Genomic DNA, 21,321 nt, shown 5'->3' with positions numbered 1-21,321 from the left:
TTCTTTCCCCTCTGTATCTTATTTACCTTTTCAGGTTTCTCTCGATTTTTGTGGTTCGATATCAAACTTTCCATTTAGCCCTGGTCTTTTCTGTGCAAATACCTGGAATTCTTCAATTTTGTTGAATGCCCATACTTTCCCCTGGAAATATATAGTCAATTTTGATGGGTAGTTGATCCGTGGTTGCAGGCCCAGCTCTCTTGCCTTTCTGAATATCGTATTCCAAGCCTTGAGATCTTTTAGCGTGGAGGCTGCCAGATCCTGTGTGATCCTGATTAGTGCTCCTTGATATTTGAATTGCCTCTTTCTGGCTTCTTGTAAGATTTTTTCTTTTGATTGGAAACTCTTGAATTTGGCAATTATATTTCTGGCCGTTTTCTTATCTGGATTGAATGTCGCAGGTGTTCTATGAATCCTTTCAATGTCTATATTGCCCTCTTGTTGTAGGACTTCAGGGCAATTTTGCTGAATAATTTCTGTTAGTATGGAGTCCAGGTTTCTATTAATTTCTGGTTTTTCTGGAAGACCAATTATTCTCAAATTGTCTCTTCTAGACCAGTTTTCTTGGTCTGTCACTCTCTCATTGAGATATTTCATGTTTCCTTCTATTTTTTCAGTCTTTTGACTTTGTTTTATTTGTTCTTGTTGTCTTGAGAGATCATTAGCTTCTAATTGCTCAATTCTAGCCTTTAGGGATTGGTTTTCGGCTATAATCTTTCGGTTTTCGGCTATGATCTTCTAGTTTTTGGCTATAATCTTCTGTTTTTCGGCCATAATCTTCTGGTATTCCTTTTCAATCTGGTCATTTCTGGTGTTCAATTTGCTTATCAGTTCATTTGGTTTCTGAGCCTCACTTTCCAATTGCAAGATTCTACCTTTTAAACTGTTATTTTCTTGCCAAATCTTTTCCATTTTCCTCAAAATCTCAGTTTTCAACTCTTCCATAGCTTGTGAGGAGTTTTCCTTATTTGAGGAGGGTCCGGATGATTGTTTGTTCTCCTCCTCTGTTTGCTGGGTTGTCTGGATTTTCTCTGTGTAAAAGTTGTCAAGTGTTAAAGACTTCTTTTTCTTGTTGTTAATCTTTCTCTTCTGAACTTCCTGAGACTGGGTAGCCATCGTTAGTCCAGCAGCTTCTCAGGTTTATCCTTGTGCTCAGGGTCTGTCCGTGGTCTTTTGGCTCCTGAGGTCTGAGTTCTGGTTTTTTCCAAGGTCAAGCCCCCTGGTGGACCCCCTTGCTTGATCCTCTGCTGGAGGTTTCTTTACAAGTCTCAGGGCGCTGCTTCCACAGTCGTATACCCATCTGCACTGGTTCCCCACTCAGGGTTTCAGAGCTTTAGCTCTTGGCTGTGTCTGCCTCCACCCACACCTCCGCCCAGCGCCTGCGCTCTGAGCCCACATTCTGCGCCCTGCATCCACTCTCTGGGTCCTGCTCCCGTGCTCAAATTTTGTGTGCTTTCTTTAGCTTTTTGGGGTCCTAAATCTTGCTGCTCTCAGGAACAGGCCCCAGAGCTGCCAATGACTCGATGGGTGCCCCAAACTTGCTCTATTTCTTTTTAGCTGGCTTCGGCGCTATAGGTGTTGTGTGTGGAGGGGGTGGGGGTGGGGTGGCTGCTCAGCCCGCGATTTAGTGAGAGCTGTTTCACCCCTTTATAGCCTGGAAATGCCCCGATTCCACGTACCTTCTACGCCGTGCCCTGTTGTGGGGTTCCTCCGTTCGTCTGGACTTGTTTTTATGTCCCCTTGAGGAGTTTTGTGTGTTTCTGTCAGGAGAGGTTAAGAGCTGCTTCTTACTCTGCCGCCATCTTAACCCGGAACCTCTTAATTCAATATTTTTGCATCAGTATTGTTCAGGGATATTGGTCTTCTGTCTTCTACTTTGTCTCAGCAAGGTTTAGGTATCAATAATACATTTCTTTCACAGAAGAAATTCCATAGATCCTTCTATTATTTTTTACAAGCAATATACTGTAAATTAGAATTAATTATTTTTGCATGATGAATAGAATTCACTTGTAAATTCATCTGTTACCAGAATTTAGGGTTTGAGGGAATTCATTAATGGCTTTTTCAATTTCTTTTTCTTCAGACAGATTACTTAAATTGCCTATTATTCTGTTAACCAGGGTATTTTATATTTTTGCAAGTATTTACCCATTTCATTTAATTCTCTTGTTAGCATTTAATTGAGCAATTGTTTCTAATAATTTCCTTTATTTCTTCCTCATCTGCTATGCATCCTCATTTTTTCATTTTTGATACTAGAAATTTGGTTTTTCCCTCTTTAAAAAAATCAGATTGAATAATACTTTTTGGATTTCAATAGTTTATAAATGTCCTAATTTTATTAATTGAATGTATTTTGTCAATTCTCTTTATTTTCAGGATTTCTATTTTTGTGTTTAGTTCAGTTTTTTGAGTCATTTCTTTTCTAGTTTTTCCTAGTTGCATTTCATTAATCTCTTGTTTCTACCTTTTGTTGAGGAAAGTATTTAGAGAAACAAATTTCCTGTAAGGGCTGCTTTTATGATGGCCTTTCTGGATCAAACTGGGCTATAGGCTCTCACTGTGCTTATATTCAGAGAAGACCCTGTCAGATCCTCAACTCTACTGACTGACCAAGCCTTTAAGAATTCAAGGTCTTCTCTACACCATGATGAGATATTCAAGTAGGACTTTAACAGAGGCTCACAAATGAAAAGTTGTCACCTAGGTGATCAATATTTTCAGAAGCGACAGGAGCTTCTGAAACTACCTAGTAAGGCATGTCAGGATTGTATTCTTCATCAATGAAAAAACAACCCATAAACTTATTCAAGAAAATCTTTTAGTAATATGAATGATAAACCATCCCCAAGATTCTATTTTACAAAACTGTATTTTCATCCACCTAAATTTAGACTTGTACTTCTTAGGTACTTTCAGAACTTTATTCTATTCATAACAGGAAGGTCATATCCTATAGCTAAGACTATTCATAATGATAACAGCAGGTAAATTGGGGTGGGAGGGGATACAGAACTAATAACTGGGTTAAATGTTAGGCTGATTTTTATTCTATATCTTTATTTTCTGAATCTATCATCAAAGAACAGTTTTATGTATAGCATATCTGAAGGGAGATATAATTGGTCTGCTGACTCTAAGATTGAATCAAATTTCTATGATTATTTAAAGCCCTTATTTTCAAATTTCAAATTTTTTTCCCAACTATGGTCACTCAGATACTCCATGGTCCAGCCAAAATGGCTTTCTTCTTCTTCTTAACACTCAGTATTCCATATTCCATCTATTTCCTCCATGGATAGATTTAGGAGATAAAAGATTTAACTTAACATTAACTTAGGTGTAGATATATATTTACACCTAAGTTAATGTTAAGTTAATGTTAATATATATATACATATATCTATATATGTATATATATATTTTTTAATATATTTTTATTTTCCCTAACCACTGAAATTTGGTGCTTCCTTCAATAATATAAAACATTATTCTAATCATCTGCAGGCTTAACCAAGGTGCCAAACGAGTCTATAACCCACAAAAAGAATAAGAAACCATATTTTTGCATATTATTACTTTAATAACTATTTGGAAAATGTAATATTGATCATTCCATTTCTATCTATAAATTTATTCTACAGACTTATTATTAGTAAGTACTTATTATTGAAGTAAAACATGTTGAAAAATGCAGCTTATCTCTTAAGGAATCCTAATCTAACAAACTTTTCCCCAACAAGATAGATCTCACTTCCTTTGAGAGTAATTTCAGGATAAGAATTTTGCCATCTCCCCAGAATCCAGACAACAAACTTATTTGGTGGAGGCACCATGAAGATGCCTGAAGACCCTTCACTGGACCATGAAAATCAAATTCGAACTTTGGGTGCAGTTGATTTGAACTATGGGGAGTTGAATGAGTTGAATGCATTTGTTTTGAATGTACACTCTTATGCCAATAGGGGACTGCCCCCAAGTTGGCTTTTTGTCAATATGGCTAGTTTTATCCATTTCTTTTATCCCCAAATTCCTGCAATTTAGAAGTTGACTATGTTTACACATCCAGGGAAGAAAAAAATCCATCTTTTTTTTTTTTGCTGGATTTCAGGGAAATGTGTGTTTGGAATTCAGGGAGGTGCCATTTAAAAGTAACTTACAAACTTCCTGTGGACACGTGGGGAACTTTGAGACTACATTTCCTGTGATCCAATGGGTTTCTGGTTTCTCACATGATTACGTTAGAGAATGGGAACCAAAGTTGGGCTCGACTTAAATTTGGAGGTCGGGCTTGAGACACTCTCTCTTAGGCGTGCAACTAAGGAAAGATGGGTGGAGATATTGGCAGGCGGCATTTTTAAAAGTAGTCAGGCACAGTCATCCAAATTATTTTATTAACATGGCTTTAATTAAACTATTAATTTCCCTCATATCTTCAGCCTTTATCATTTTTAATCGTTACAAATGGCACCTCCCTGAATTCCAAACACACAGAGTGGTATTTGGGAAAGGTGGTTATACTTTTTAAAGGTCCATCTTTGTACTGTTCCTTGGATTGAACAGATTTTTTTGTTCTCTATACTGTAATCCATGATGGACCAGTCTTGTTTCTTCCCTAGAGCCTAAAGAATGTGTTGTGGAGAATTAAGGTAAATAATCAAGAAAATAAGAAAACTGGGGGAGATGGGGGGCCTTAATCATTTACTCAAATAATACAATTGAAGAAAATGAATATTAAAGAACTTTGTAGGCAGTCATTAGGCTATAAGCAAACATCTCCATTGTGTCAGACATTCAGTCCTCTTCTCAGATAGCTCAATCTCTCTATGACTGTAAATAATTTCATATCTTTGGCCTAGAAAAGTCACCTAATCTTCTGTAGGAAATTTCAAAGTGCCTATGAATAAGCTCTAATGAGCATATTTTGTTGATCCCTCAAATTGAGTACCAGCCAAACTCAATCGGCCATTCTTAAATTTAGTTTTTCCCACTTCCTCTCCCTCTCCTCCTCCCCCCCCTTCATAGGAACCCTTACTTTTCAGTAGCTAGGTTAATTCAATAGTCTTATCTTCTTACCAAATCTACCCTGTACTTAATTGCTTGACGGATTAAATGAACATAATTTTAATTATGTTCAAAAACCTATTGGATTTAAGTTAAATGCTACCACCTTGTAGAGTAAAAGCTTTGTAAAGCCTTCACAATCTAAATGCATTGCATTTCCCCATTATATCACCACTCACACTATCTATTCTAGTTAGGGTGTATGTCAGGTTTCCATTTAAGGAACTGGAATTTCATTCATTCATACACACACACACACACACACACACACACACACACACACACACACTGTAATGCAAGGTGGCTAACAAACTTTTTGCTTCTGCAATTTCTAACGGTCACAAAACATCAGTTAAACATCTTAGAATGTTCAGAAAGTCAGTTAGAACTTAAAGCGATAAATAGAGGTGAAGTTCCAACGGACGGAGATTTTGCCTTCTGGCTTTTGCTGTGGCTGGAGGCTTTTGCTTTGGCTTTTTGGCTTTGGCCTAATTGCTTCGGCCTTGGCCTGTGCTTATTTTGTTTTGGGGAAATTTGGACTTACCTCATTTCTCTGGGCCTCTCCCTGATCTCCCATCTCCATCCCTCCCCTTCCCTGATTTTCCTTTGGGTTCTGGTTGGAAGGGAGGGCTTGGTGATTGAACATTGTGGGATTTAGTTTCTTTAGATAATTGGAGTATCCTCACATAAGTTACCCCTAGGTTTGATAAAGACTTTATTTAAAAGGCAGTCAAATCTTCCTGACTGGGAGAGCCAGGCTCTCTCAGTCTAAACCTCTCCGTGACCCATCCCCCACCCTCACCCCTCTCCCTAGCAGCAGTTAGAAAATCCTGGACCCCCTCTCCCCTTCTGACTGACCCTGGTATTAATAAATCCCCTTGTTACCTATTCAAACCCCGTGGTGAGTCATTGTGTCGAAAATTAAGACAAGGGCCAAAAGGAAAGAATCATTTTCCTTTATTTCTTGAGACAACTGGGGCATCCATCTTGACAGGAAGTACCCACCTTCAAGACTTCCTCCAGCCCTCAGTTTGACTGGCAGGGAGGGGCCCTCTCGATCCCTCCTTCAGGAGACTTTGAAACTAACAAGAGAAACCCTCCAGTCAAGCCTAAAGGTTTATTACTGGCCTTAGTTTCCTCCCTGTATTCTCTGTCTCAAGCCTCTGGGAATAAACTTGGTTTGAGCTGCCCTCTCCTATATACCCTATTTCCTTTATCTCCTATATACCTAACCATACCTTCATTCCTCCTCCAATCACCTTATAATCCCTTATTCCCTTTTATCCTTCCTCATACCCACCTACTCTACTCAGTTTATTCACTATTCTTTTTTGATAACATTAATTGGCGAGCAAAGTTAGTGAACTACCTAAAATCTTCTGAAACAACCAAAATGAAGCTGGCTAGGCTAACATTCATCCTATCTAGCATCTCAATGATTTCTTGGTCCCTAATGCAGGGTATGGTAGATTTTTGGTTTATAATGGTCCCTAATTTTGTGCAACAACTACTGAACATCTACGATTATTATAAATGGTGTGTTCTGACCCTGGCTGAATGTATTTGCTTTATCCCAACAGCCATAGCCATAATCCTAACAATCTGGCAATTCCTTATGGTCTCTAAAAATGTTTTCTCTTACCTGTGGCAATGGTTTAACTCAATTACAGCACAAAAGAAAGATACTGATTCTGGGGAACTAGTAGATAACATCAAACTACTATTCCAAGTATTGATACAGATCAGGGAAGGAAAGGAACTGGACAAAAACACAATTCTCCAGCTAGAGATTGTGGAATCCAAATACCTGGGAAATAATACCTTTAACAAATCAAAACCTAATAACAACCAACCATCCACAAATTCCATAGTCTCTCTTTTACCAATTGTAGACAGAACCATCGTGCAGCCTGGGGAAGGGGTGGTACACATAAAAACATATAAAGCATTCACCCCCAAGTGATATGGAGGTGCTAAAGAGATGTTTTCCAAAGTATTTTGAAAAACCTTTCAAAAGTATAAAAGAATTAAAAAGGGTGTTCACACTATTTAATCCTAGTTTCGATGACGTGGAATTTCTTTTACGGGAATTTTACTCTTCCTCAGAAAAGGAAAAATTCCTAAACGAAACAAGGACAAACCCAAATTTAACAGCCTGGCCATTGGTCCACCAGGACTTAGATTTTACCCAACATGAAAATCTTAGATACCTGATTCAATGTAGAACTGATTTATTAGAAGCAATGAGAATCCACGCTAAAAGACCAAATTCATGGCAAAAATTCGAAAAATTAAGACAGGGAGAAGAGGAACATCCTAGCAGTTTCCTTGATAGAGTAATAGAGGCAGCCGAGACAATCCTGGGACTACGTGATACTCATGCCCAAGACACCACAGATCGTATCCATAGGCAATTTGTAAAGGGAACATCAATCCCAATACAAAATTACTTTAGATAAAAATGTCCACAGTGGGAATCACTGCCACTGGAGGATGTAAGACAACATGCTTCCTACATCCATGATTCAAAGCAAAAGGAAGCAAGAATAGCTAGACAAACTGACTCAGACAAAGATGAACTGATAGCTGATTTGAAAAGGCAATTGAAACATACCAAAAGAGAAAAAGAATTGGAGGAAATAAAAAATTTTGCCCTCCAAACTAGTAGGAGCCAAAATCAATACAGGCAACCTACAATTAACACCCAAAGACCAAAATCATTTCCCCCACGGTGCTTTTTTTGTGGACATCCAGGTCATATTTTAAAATTTTGTAGATTTAGACAACAAATTGATTTTTCCAAAAATGACAATTATAATCAAAGAGACAGAAATACGAGAAGGACAACACAAAATGGTCCAAAAACAATAATGATACAAAGAGAAATGAGGAAAGCAAACATGATGGTTCGGGCTGTATGTCAGGTTTCCATTTAAGGAACAGGAATTTCATTCATACATATACACATACATACATACATACATACATACATACATACATACACACACACACTCTCTTTGAGAAAACTTCTACCTGTTTAAAAAGTGATAGCTAATTCCATAAAAATAATTTCTCTTTCTAATCTGTTTTCTCAGCTCAAAGACATCAGGGAAGTATTATTTCACATACACAAACAACCTTAAAGCAACTGTATCCAAAACTGGAAACAGAGTAGTGAATCAAGACTGGTGTTTGCAGATATCAAATCCTCAACTCCAAAAATAGAGGTGTAAACTCTGCAGTAGTCATGGTACTACTAATACATCTAGATTCTATGAGGCCCCTTCACAGTAGCTTTTGGGGAAAAGAGTCATACCTTGAATCTATAGATTATCAGGATTTTATTATATATTTTTTAATTCAATCATCTCTTATTGGGGATACAATTTGAATTTTTGGTATATACAAAGTCATGTAAAAATGAATTATTGCCGAATATCATACAATTACATCCTTCCTCAGAAAAATTATTTTAAATAAAATTATTGCTGCAATTAAGGTATTCTCAAGATAATAAAATCAATTACTTGATGAAAAGCCAAATTTTAATAGCTATTCTGGACATATTTTTAGCTCATCATTATAATGATAGATACTGAGAGCAAAGTATACCCTACTGAATTTTTAAATTTAAAAAGACTTAAATAACCTAATGTATTGATTAATGTAGATACCTTATTTAAGCTTCAAAATCTAATCAAAAACAAATCAGAACAATGAAAGTGCTGTTTTTTTTTGCCACCACTCTTTTTTTAAGACTACTCTACTCATAGGGACACTTCATTAGCATAATAAATCCCTAAGTTATGTGACAAGTAACTAAAAATAAAACTCAACTTGTGTTCAATGATCCTATGAGGGCATTTGCCATCTGTCTATATGTAGTTGTCATTGCTTAACCATGATTAGTGTGTTCCACAGTGAGTTGGATAACTGTTCAGGATGGAGCCCCCTGGAAATAGGGTGGGAATAGGTGGCTTTCTAATATATCAAACCAGAATGAGTTAAAAGGTATATATATATTTTTAATCACTCTGTTTTTAAACTAATGTTATTGACACTGTTTCAGGAAAAAGTAGAGAGACAGAATGTAGGCAACTCTAGCAAAGAAGCCAACCCTCAAACCCAATGACTAATTTTGTTTCTTTTAAAAGAAACTTGAGTTTCTAAACATCTGGACATTTTTAATACATTTGATCCAACCCCCTCCCCCAAATAAGCAAAATGACTAGTCCTCTAAAACTAAACAGTTTATCCATTTTTGACCAAATTTCAAATTGATTTTATCTTTATGACATCTGAAGTTGTCTCAATTAATCATTTTTAAAAACAGATTTGCTAAGGAAAAAACCCACAAGACAGAATTTTAAGGATGGAAGATATCACAGGAAATCTTGTCTTATCTTCTGGCCACATTGGTTCAAAATCAACATACTTCTTTAGTCAAGAGTCCTCTTTTTCTTCCCTAACAGCCCCCATCTCTACAATTCCTTACTCTTCAGTCACATTCTCTTCAAGAGACCTCTTTACTCCAGATTTGTCAGCCAACCTTCAACTATAAGCCTTCTAGTTGCATGCTTTCATTAATCAACCTAATTTTTTTCTTTTATCAACTCAAAAAATTAATCTTTTCTTTCCCCCTTTCGCCTATCACATAAATAACCTTTGTCATCACTAGTTATAGGGAGACTTTACTTGCCAATGGGAATATATATCATAATTTAACTGCCATTTGTTTATGAATTGGTTAGTTAACATCCTGACTAAAAGTTATCTCTTCTCCCTTTTCCCCTTCCAACTTCCTATTTCTTTTCTTCTTTTTTTAAAAAAAAAACCTTACCTTCCATTTTAGACTCAATACTGTGTATTGGTTCCAAAGCAGAAGAATGGTAAAGGCTAGGCAATGGGGGTTAAGTGACTTGGCCAGGGTCATACAACCAAGAAGTATCAGAAACCACCAACTTCCTATTTCAACCTTTGATGTCTTCATGAACAACATAATCAAGACATTATCATTTCTCAGCTTTTTCTTGAACTGACAGCATCTTCTGATACCATAGTTTCTTCTAGCGACTAACTCACCAGTTACCATTCAAATTTTTGACTCAACAAGTCATCTGAAAGTCATGTACAAGCTAGTATTTAGCACAATATCTAGTAATTAGTAAACATTTAAGGGCTAGTTGTCTTACTGATAATATAAACTAAGGCACAGGTCAAAGGGATAACAAAACATTTCACATTCTAGAAACATTCCTACATTTCTACAAGTCTTTTTTTTTTTCAGTTACTTGAAAAATATTTTGTTCTAGAAGCTCTCAATTGCACTCAATGTCCTCCAAATATCTCTAAATTGTACTTTCAAAGAGTAAGAGAGACAGACACTAAGGGCTTGGATTGAAATACTGTAACGGATCTTATTAAAATTCTATTGCCAGTTAGTGGAAAAAAGTGTTCACATTACAGTGAGATGAAAGATACTATTGGACAGTTATATATCATAGCCAGAGAGGTCACAGCTGTCAACATTTTTAAGTATATGGAAAACCCCAGAATAACCTTTAAAACAAGTTGTTTTACAAATGAAGTAAATGGGAGTACAACTCAATTGTTCCCTCACAATAAACACTATCCTTAACTTCATAAAACCAGAACTGAAGTAAAACCCCTGTGAGACTTTTTTCCAAGAGACTAGATATGAAAAACTCTTTTGATAGAGAAAACTTTTTAGGAAAATAGAAAACTGTGGGCAAGTGCAAATGGCCATACTATGCAGAAAAATATCCAAAAGGGAAACATAATGAGTTTAAAGTATAGTATCTGAGAATTAATAGCCTAATTTCATGACCTTTTTATTGATCTAAAAGAACCTTTAAAAACATACCAGGAACAAATAAACTATCACATTTCTTGATTAAATCAACAATATAAAGGACAACATGAAAGCTGGAAAAGTTGTACATTTGATACAAAGCAGCTCGCTGAGCATAGGAAATGTTTTTAATAAAAAACCTTTGCATCCAATTTTGTAAAATAAAAATAGGTGCTAAATTTAATAGTTTCCTTTTAAAATCTTCCAGAAAGAGAAGCAGGTGGCTTTTGAATTAGTGACTAAATAAAACCAAAAAGAGTGGTGGTTAATAGATAGTGACCACCTGGAAGGTAAATATCTACTAGCATGCCACAGGGCTCAATGCTGTTCAATATTTTAATAAATGGCCTATATAAAAACACAAGATAGCATGCTAATCAACTTTTCAGATGATGCAAAATTGGAAGGTATAATTTATTGGATGATAAAATCACAGAATCAAGAATACATAAATTCTTGACAGACTGCAGGGAAGGGAATATGATGAACAAGATGAAATTTCATAAAGCTAAACAGGAAGTCCTAAACTGAGGTTTCAAAAAAAATTCTTTATAAGTTCTAGATGGGAGGGATGTAAATAGAAAATAGCTACTGTGAAAAAGGTCACAGTAGACCACAAATGCAGAAGCTAATAAGATCTTAGGCTATATCTGGATTCAGAGTGGTGATAGACAACATCTAGAGCATTATGTCTAATTCTGAGAATTTTGGAAGAGGGACTCAAAATCTAGAACCCATTCAGAGCCATATGACAGAAAGAGTAAAAACAACCTGAAAAATATGCTATATGAAAGAGAACAGAAAGAAGTCAGAATAGAACTTAAAGTAACCCACCATCAATTGGAGAACGGGTGAATAAATTATGGCACATATGAATGTAGTGAAATATTACTGTGTCATAAAAGGTACAGATTCTGACTAACATGGGAAAATGTGTATGAACCTACAGAATGAAATGAGCAGCTGTACCAGGAGAACAATTTACTTGGTGAATAAAACACCACAAAAGAAAATCACTTTGAAGGAGTCAAGAACACTGATAAAGGCAATGAGTAAGTGTTCCAAAACTATTTATCAAAGCCCTCACCTCAAGTTTAGCATTTAGATTTTCCCTAGATAGCTAAGTGATACAATGGGTAGAGTGCCAGGCTTGGAGACAGAAAGATTCTTCTTCCTGAGTTCAAATCTGGATTCATATTCTTACTAACTATGTCCCTGGGCAAGTCACTTAACCTTGTTTGCCTGAGTTCCTCACTTATAAAATGAACTAGAGCAAACCACACCAATAGCTTTGCTAAGAAAACCCCAAAATGGGGTCACAAAGAGTCATGCACAACTAAAATTAGATTCAACAACACCACAAAACAGCACTGGTAACTTTAGAGAAAATTATATCAGTTGAAAGGAAGATTGCAAAGGAGTTGAGGAATGAATGAGAGAAGTAGAGAAGAGAGGAAGAATATATGTAGCTGACAGTAGGGTCTGGTGAAGGTTCTTCTGAGGATAGGGGAGACTTGAGCAAGTTTGAAGAAAGTGGGAGAGAAATAAGTAGATAGGGTAAGCTTGAAAATTAGAGTGTACATCAAGGGAACAATCTGTTGGAGAAGATGGGCATATGTAGAGAAGTTTGCTTTGGTGAGGAAAAGGAACATCTAATTATCAGAGACTGAAAGGGGGAGGGAGGAATGGTATTAGGGGGTTTTGAGAAAAAGAAAAGGGAAGTAGAAGGAGCATCACTGTGTATGTTCCCAATTTTTTCTCAGAAAAGTTAGCAGCAGATTCTCAGCAGAAAAAGTGGAAGGAGAGATATGGAGGGCATGAAGAGTGAAGAAGCTTGGAATAGGAAATCAATAAGATATGAATAAAAAGACGGTCTGGGTGCAGAGAGGGGCCATTTGAAGTTGGACAACAATCAATTTGTATGAAAAAGTATTCACTCTGCAAACTTATTATAATGTGGTATATAAAATGTTAGCTATTGTTATTTTTTTTAGAGAGAAAAGATTGTTATTTGGTTCTCAAAGGATAATTAACAGACTGCTCTCTTTTATGTTGTAATGTTCGTAATATGCCTCTGTATCAGGTTTGTGGCATGAATAATGCATTTAATATGGACCAGAAAACACTTCGTTGCAGTTTCATCGAAAGCTGCACTAATTATCCATTAACATATATTGCTGATCATGAGAAAAGATAAGAATCTAGGTGACCATCATTGAGCAAACAAGGGTTCTAGGCTTTGTCAATTTTTGTGATGTAATGTGCAAAAAAGGAAGATAAGATATTTTCTTTGTGTCTCAATTTTCTTCTCTAAAAATCAGACAGTGTCACCCTCTTCACTGAAAGATGTCAGTACTAAAGAAATATATAAAATACTTTGCTGCTTCAGAAGAAATGACTTCAAGTCACAAGTCAGTACTGAGTTTTATTTTCTCAAACTGGGGATGGGGAGTGGAGAAGAGTGTGTTGGAAGGAGGTGATATTTTTTAAATAAACAGTACTTGCCATCTGAAGAAAAGCGGGGGGCTGGGGAATCAGGGAGAATAGAGTACAAGTAGTGGTTAAATGATATGCTATCATCATCACCAGTTCCATCCTTCCCATTTTAGAAAACTATTTAATAATTTAATGGTAGTACTTTTTCTTTTTCCTCTCTTTCCAAATATCTTAGCTTTCTTAGGTACTCAACAGAAGCAGTAGAATTCACATTTATATAACACTTATATTGTTCCTCTTAAGTGGATAAGGAAAACTTTATAGCCTAGTTCTACAGAGGAAAAAATGATGTTCTGAAGAGTTAAATGTTACTTGCCTGCCTGGGTATGGACAACTTACAACTGATAAAACCAGTATTGAACCCAAAGAGATCATAGATAAACAGACTTGTACGAAAATATTTATAGCTGTGCTTTTTGTGGTGGCAACAAATTGGAAAAGGAGGGTATGTCCTTCAATTGGGGAATGGCTGAACAAACTGTGGTATATGCGGGTGATGGAATACTATTGTGCTAAAAGGAATAATAAACTGGAGGAGTTCCAGGCGAACTGGAGAGACCTCCGGGAACAGATGCAGAGCGAAAGGAGCAGAGCCAGAAGAACTCTGTACACAGAGACTGATATACTGTGGTAAAATTGAATGTAATGGACCTCTGTACCAGCAGCAATACAGTGAACCAGGACAATTCTGAGGGATTTATGGTAAAGACGCTACCCACATTCAGAGGAAGGACTGCAGGAGAGGAAACATATAAGAAAAACAACTGCTTGAACGCATGGGTCGGGGTGGACATGATTGAGGGTGTGGACTCGAAACTACCACACCAATGCAACTACCAACAATTTGGAAATTGGTCTTGATCAAGGACACATGACAAAACTAGTGGAAATGCGCATCGGCCATGGGTGGGGGGGTTGGGGGGGTGAAGGGGAAAGGAGGAGCATGAATCATGTAACCATGTTAAAAATGAATATTAATAAATGTTAAAAAAAAAAAAACCAGTATTGAAACCCAGTCTCTCAGCTCCAAGTCCACTGTTTTCTATGCAACCATGTAGCCCTTCAATTTATCTAACAATTTAGGACAACTAGGAAGAAAAGAGTACATTATACATTTGAGGCCATTACAATTAAGTTAATAAGTGAATGGTATATTTTCTAGTAGTAGCATCAGTTTTCTAGGTACATCCTGGGAAAGATCAGTTGTATTAAAAAGGGAGGCAACATAATATGGCAGATAGAGCACAAGACAAAGGAGGAACCTGGATTTAAATCCCGTCTTTGATACTCTGTGACCTCAGGAAACTAATTTAACTTCTCTGTCTCCATTTCCTCATCTGAAAAGTAGATAAAAATACACATTTTACTTCCCAGGGTTGTTGTGGTAAAAAGCATTTTGTAAACCTTAAAGCACTCAATAAATGTGAAATTTTTTTAAACTCACACATGCCACTGGTCAAAACTTATTTCTTTTCCTTCTAAACCAAAATGGTTCCTTTTTTCAGGAGTCCTTTTCATACCAAAGACAAAAGAATAATCATTTCTTGGTGATATTACAGTGATTAGGCATTATTCTTAAGTTTTAGAAGTAATAACAGGTTTCAGCATACAATTTGAACCTGAAAAATCTTAAAGATCATATCTTCACATTTTTGCAGATGAGAAAACTGAGGATCAGAAAGGGAATGGAATTGGAATATATAAATTAGGATTTATTGACTCCCGACTCCTTTCAACCAAACTACTTTTCATGTATTAAAAGAACCCTTTCAACTTTCAAGGAATTCATTTCTATAACTGAGGATGTGATGAACAATTCCAAACTCACTCTATTCCCACGCTTAATAAATTTATACACTAGGATGATAACCACTCTCCACCTAGGGAAATTACTCACTCATTCAATAAATATTTATCGATTTCTATGTATATTGATCATTGGGCTAGAAACAGGTGAGAATACAAAGAACATGGTAGTAAAGACATGGTAATTGTCCTGTGGGAGCTTAAGATCTAGAAGGTTGTTTTGTTTTTATTCTTTCATAAAAAGTTAAAAAAATAAAAAACAACATACAAATAAGTTTCAAGTGAATAGAACAAACAGAAAGTGCTACAATTCAGAAGAGGAAGAGATTCAACTGGGCTGAAGTACTTGAAGAAGTCTGTATTTGAGTCAGACCTTGAAGGAAAGGCAAGATTTAGACAGGGTAAGAAGCAGGAGGGTATTTCAGAAAAGGGCAAGTATAATCTGAGCAGTCATAAAGATAGAAATAAGCAAGGAATATTCAAGGTCACTGAGGAGACCCACCTAAAGGAAGCACAGGGTTTTTGCTGAGGAAAGATGACCCTAGAAAAGTCAATTTGATCTTGATTGAAGAGGTCCTTGAATGCCAGATTCAGAATTATATTCAACAAGTAAACTCTTATGGTTATGGTGATAAAGAATTTAAATCACTGACCCACAGATGTATTTCTAAATGGCTTTTTCTTTGGACTAGCAATGAAAACAAAATATACTAGGATGGAATTTACATTTTATTGGCATTCAACTGACTGAGATAACTTCATAAATAACCCCACAGCTTAAACTATGATATAATAACCTCAAACTAAAAACACTTTTTAAACTACACCACCTCAAACTCTTTCTCCTCCTTTAAATACAAACTGATGAACCTAGATATTTGTAAAATCTAAGTCTTGGTCAACATCAACAATGCACCAAGTGGGTCAGATCCTCCTAGTGGGTCTCCTGATTCGTAAATGAGTTTTTTATAAAAGGTATATTAAATCCCTCAAATCACTGAAGTATCACTTTCAATTAGTATAATTAGAATAGCATGAGTATGATAGTTACAGTGCTTTTTTAGGTAATAAGGAAAACACTAATTCTACAGAAACCTATCAAAAAAATAAACTTTTACAGAAGTTAAATGATTGTTTATGTCATGAAATAGCCGATTTGTTGATGACTTTTGCTTCATCATACTTATTTGTAATGGGAGGCCAGTAGGGGACAGTGGGAAGTAACCTTGATAACTAAAAAAAAAAGACTAAATAAAACTTTTTTAAAAAAGAGTCTCTCAGTTCAGTGACTATAAAGATGATTAATCATAAAGGCAGGATTTTAATTAGAGTCCCTGAGTTAGTATTTTGTTGAAAGCTTAAAGATGTTCTCTTTCAACACGAGAGGGAAAAAAAGAAAACATCCTGAAGTTGGATATCATTCAAATAAAAGCTTGAAACTTTTAAACAATCCTCCTCCTAGCCTTTTCTCTAAAAGTTTCTCTCTCTCTCTCTCTCTCTCTCTCTCTCTCTCTCTCTCTCTCTCTCTCTCTCTCTCTCTCTCTCTCTCTCTCTCTCTCTCTCTCCCCAGTNGCCGATTTGTTGATGACTTTTGCTTCATCATACTTATTTGTAATGGGAGGCCAGTAGGGGACAGTGGGAAGTAACCTTGATAACTGAAAAAAAAAGACTAAATAAAACTTTTTTAAAAAAGAGTCTCTCAGTTCAGTGACTATAAAGATGATTAATCATAAAGGCAGGATTTTAATTAGAGTCCCTGAGTTAGTATTTTGTTGAAAGCTTAAAGATGTTCTCTTTCAACACGAGAGGGAAAAAAAGAAAACATCCTGAAGTTGGATATCATTCAAATAAAAGCTTGAAACTTTTAAACAATCCTCCTCCTAGCCTTTTCTCTAAAAGTTTCTCTCTCTCTCTCTCTCTCTCTCTCTCTCTCTCTCTCTCTCTCTCCCCCACACACACACCCAAGACTGGTACTATAAGTCTTGGTTTCAAATATAAAGCTATTAATCTTTCTTTACTTTTATGATAAAAGAAGCTGTGGATTTTATCATCATACAATGTACTTCAGATATCACAGTAACTGGTTTTGGTTGGTTACAAATAGAGAAGGTTGTATCTAATTTTTCGAAGCAACCTTCATTGTTTAGACAATAAACACCTGTGGTAACTACGGAAGGAGCTGAAAAGTATCCGAGATGTGGAAAAAAAAAAACTCACCATTCTAACTACTTCAGGGTAAGTCTGCTCTGTCAAACAGCCTCTGCTTATTGTAATGTAGTCCACCAGTTCATTAAGAGTGGAGCGCTTGTATTCTTTCATTTTAAGATCTGATAGCGTGTCCATGAAGTCAAAAATTACACAGCACTGCTGAAGTTTCTTTAGGAACAGTTCAGGCTGCTCTGAGGATGGAACGTCTAAGAAACAAAAAAGGAAATGTAAGTCTGTCATCAATTTCTAGGTAACAGGAATTCTCTGTTAAAAGTTATTTCAAAAGAAAGCTCAATATAAGAGTTCATATGAAACAGTGATTCTATTGTGTTTTAAAAAACAATTAGACATTTATGGGATATCTTATACACTATGGGATTTATAACTTTGGCAACAATATTGTACTAATAAGAAATTTCTATCATTTACTATTGAAAAATAAAAGATTTAACAAACTCCCAAAATCAATTAGAAAGTTTTCATAAATTTCAACAAATATATACATCTATCTTCATTTCCAATGCCCAAATTATAACATGAGCTATGTAAATTGAGCAATTCGTAGAGCAAGAAAATTTCACAGTTGTTTTAAAATTAGTATCACTAAAAAAAAATTTGAAGTAGAAATGTCAATTCATTTTAAATCCATCCTTGGTATTTAAATCAATTGGGTTTTGGTTTAGAGCTTAAGAAAGTCATATTCCCAAAAGCCAACAGGCTGAATCAATAACATAATCCAAAAGGAAAAAAAGACAGCCATTGAAAGTATGTCTGCTTGACAAAGATTCTAAACATTACCAGAAATTTCAGTTAATCAAATTCTACACACGAAAAAAGGAATCTGGTATTCAGTAGAATAAACTGGCTTCCCAAGAAAGGATGACAAATTTGCTGCTGTTATCTCAAGAAGTTAATTCATTAATCTTCAAATCATCCCTCAAAAAAATGGCAATGATATTATTATTATTATTATTCTCTCCTTCACAAGTGAAAAATTAAAGTGTCATTATGATCACACAATGAACCAGTTATAGAACAGATACAAGATCCTTGGTCACTTGACTACATTTCTCTTGCATTACACATAAAGGATCCTAATATTCTCTATACTTTCAGCTACTTTTACCATTTTCTCAAACCTTGGTCATGCCCATTTTATAGTAATCACACAGAAGGAGGCCATCTGTTCATCAATAGTAAAAGGAACATGTTAATGGACCACTTCTTCCTTTTCTACTATCAACACCATTATTGTTTTTTAAGTACAGGCAATAAAGATCAAGATAACATTTTTAAAAAGAAAAATCTCATTTTTAAGAACATATACCTTTTAAAAAAAAACATTAAAAATTAACCTAGCTAGAAATACACATAACCAATATAAAGACAACTATAAATATATAGTGACTGAAATAGAGGAAGCCCTAAAAATATATATTAGAGGGACAGTCAGTGTTCATGAATAGGTCACATTAACACAGTAAAAATGACACTACCTAAACAATCTTACATATTTAATGCAACACTAATGAAAACACTAATGAAAAAAAGAGGTTTCTTTATAAAACAGGATAAAATTTAAATGAAATGTATATTTTTTTTAAATCAAGGAGTAAATTAAAAATAAAATTCCATTCAAAATAACTTGCAATGGTATCTATATTTGGGAATATATCTACCAAGAACCACCTAAGAATCAAATGAATCCAAGTATAAAATATTCTTTGCAGAATAAGATAGGGCTAAATAATAGGGGAAATATTCAGTGTTCATGGGAAGATGAAGCTAGTACTGAAAAAAAAAGGTGCCACTCCCTAAATTAATTTAATTATTCAATGCCATGTCAAACAACCAAATGATTATTTTATAGACCTAAAAAAATATTGTAAAAAAATAAATATGGGGCAGGTAGGTGGCTCTGTGGTTTGAGAGTCAGGACTAGAAATGGGAGGTCCTAGGTTCAAAGGTTCAAATCTGGCCTCAGATACTTCCTAGCTGTGTGACCTTGGGCAAGTCACTTAACCCCCACTGCCTAGCCCTTACTGTTTTTCTGCCTTAGAACCAAAATACAGTATTGATCCTAAAATGGAAGATAAATTTTTTTAAAATAATTAATAAATACAGAAGGGAAAAAAAAAACCATGAAGGAAGAAGGTCTAACAATAGCAAATCTCAAACTAAATTATAAAGCAATAATAATTAAAACAATTTCATAATGGTTAAAAAAAAAGTTGGTCAATGGAATTAAAACTTTGGTTCAAAGCATATACAGAATCAAATCAACACTGTAGGATATTGTTTAATAAATTTAAAGACTCCAGGTACCAAGATTTGACAAATAAATCTAAAGACTCCAGGCACCAAAATTTGACAAAATCTGCAAGAAAAACTAGAAAGAAGTTGGACAGAAATTATGCATAGACAAACATCTTACACTCTATGCCAAGATTAATGACAAGTGAATACATGACTTAACCATAAAAGTAAATCATCACAAGTAAATGGTTGGAGCAAGAGAAGTAGTCATGGCTAAATAAGCAATAGAGAGGATTAGAGAAGATAAAAGGGAAGTATTAATTCATATAATTTAAAAGGTTTTGTACCAAGTTTCTCTGATAAAGCTATATATCTAAACTATATAAGGCAATAGTTAAAGCTCATTAGAAGAGCCATTCCCCATTAAATGACTGGTCAAATGACATTACAAACAAGCAGTTTTTAGAGGAAGAAATTCAATCATATTTAAAAAGTTTCAAAAAACTAATAAAAGCACAAATTAAAGCAACTATATAAGGTCCCATTTTGCACACATCAGATTGGCAAATATTACCAAAAAGGAAAATGATAAATGCTGGAAAATAGACACCTGTCTACCCTTTTCATGGAGATGTGAAATTAATCTAGCTATTCTAAAAAACAATTTGGAACTACATCCTGAAATTTTACTATTTTATAAGCTCTTAGAACAGTGCCTAGAACATAAAATACCTACTTTTACTTGAAAACAACCCATATGTACAAAAATATTGATAGCCTCTCTTTTCATAGTAACTCCAAACTAGAAAATAAGAGGAAATTCACTTAATGGGAATGGTTAAACAAACTACAGTCTATAAAGTATAATGGACAGCCTCAGCCACTTCCCAGCTGTGTGACCCTGGGCAAGTCACTTGACCCCCATTGCCCACCCTTACCAATCTTCCACCTATGAGACAATACACCAAAGTACAAGGGTAAAAAAAAAAAAAAGTATAATGGAGTATTATTGTGCCATAAGAAATAATGAAATGAATAGTTTCACAAAAAATAGGATGACCTGTACAAACTAATACAGAATGAAGGGAGCAGAATTATTAAAAACATATATAACAACAATATAAAAAGAAGAACAACTCTGAAAAACTTTAGAACTCTGAGCAATGCAATGATAAACCATGAGTCCAAAGGACTGAAGATGAAATAGGTCACCAACTCTTGCCAGAGAGAGGACAGTTCTCAGATGAAGAAATTAAAATTTTCTATAGTCATATGAGGAAATGCTCTAAATCACTAGTGATTAGAGAAATGCAAATTCAAACAACTGGGAGGTACCATACACCTCACACCTATCAGATTGGCTTATATGACAAAAAAAAGGAAAATGACTAATGTTGGAAGGGATATAGGGAAAATGGGACAATAATACACTTGGTAAAGTTATGAACTGATACAACCATTCTGGAGAGCAATTTGAAACCACATCCAAAAGGTCATAATACTTACCCTTTGACCCAGCAATATCAGAAATACATCTGTATACAAAGAGATCAAAGAAAGGGAGGAAAGGACCTACCTGTACAAAAATATTTATAGCAGCTCTTTTTGTGGTGGCA

The 21,321-nt window shown here is 35.3% G+C and overlaps 1 protein-coding gene across 1 annotated transcript in view; it reads right to left on the bottom strand.

The window, feature by feature from the left end:
* The window catches only part of PPP2R5E (protein phosphatase 2 regulatory subunit B'epsilon), a 175,191-nt gene that overhangs the window by 68,268 nt on the left and 85,602 nt on the right, over positions 1–21,321 (bottom strand). Inside the window, exon 3 of the mRNA XM_044664860.1 lies at positions 17,459–17,655. Coding sequence (XP_044520795.1) covers positions 17,459–17,655 — 197 coding nt within the window. The remainder of the gene's footprint in view (positions 1–17,458; positions 17,656–21,321) is intronic.

This window comes from Gracilinanus agilis, chromosome 2 (genome assembly GCF_016433145.1).
Source record: "Gracilinanus agilis isolate LMUSP501 chromosome 2, AgileGrace, whole genome shotgun sequence".
NCBI lineage: Eukaryota > Metazoa > Chordata > Mammalia > Didelphimorphia > Didelphidae > Gracilinanus > Gracilinanus agilis.
This window is presented reverse-complemented; position numbering and strand designations above follow the sequence as displayed.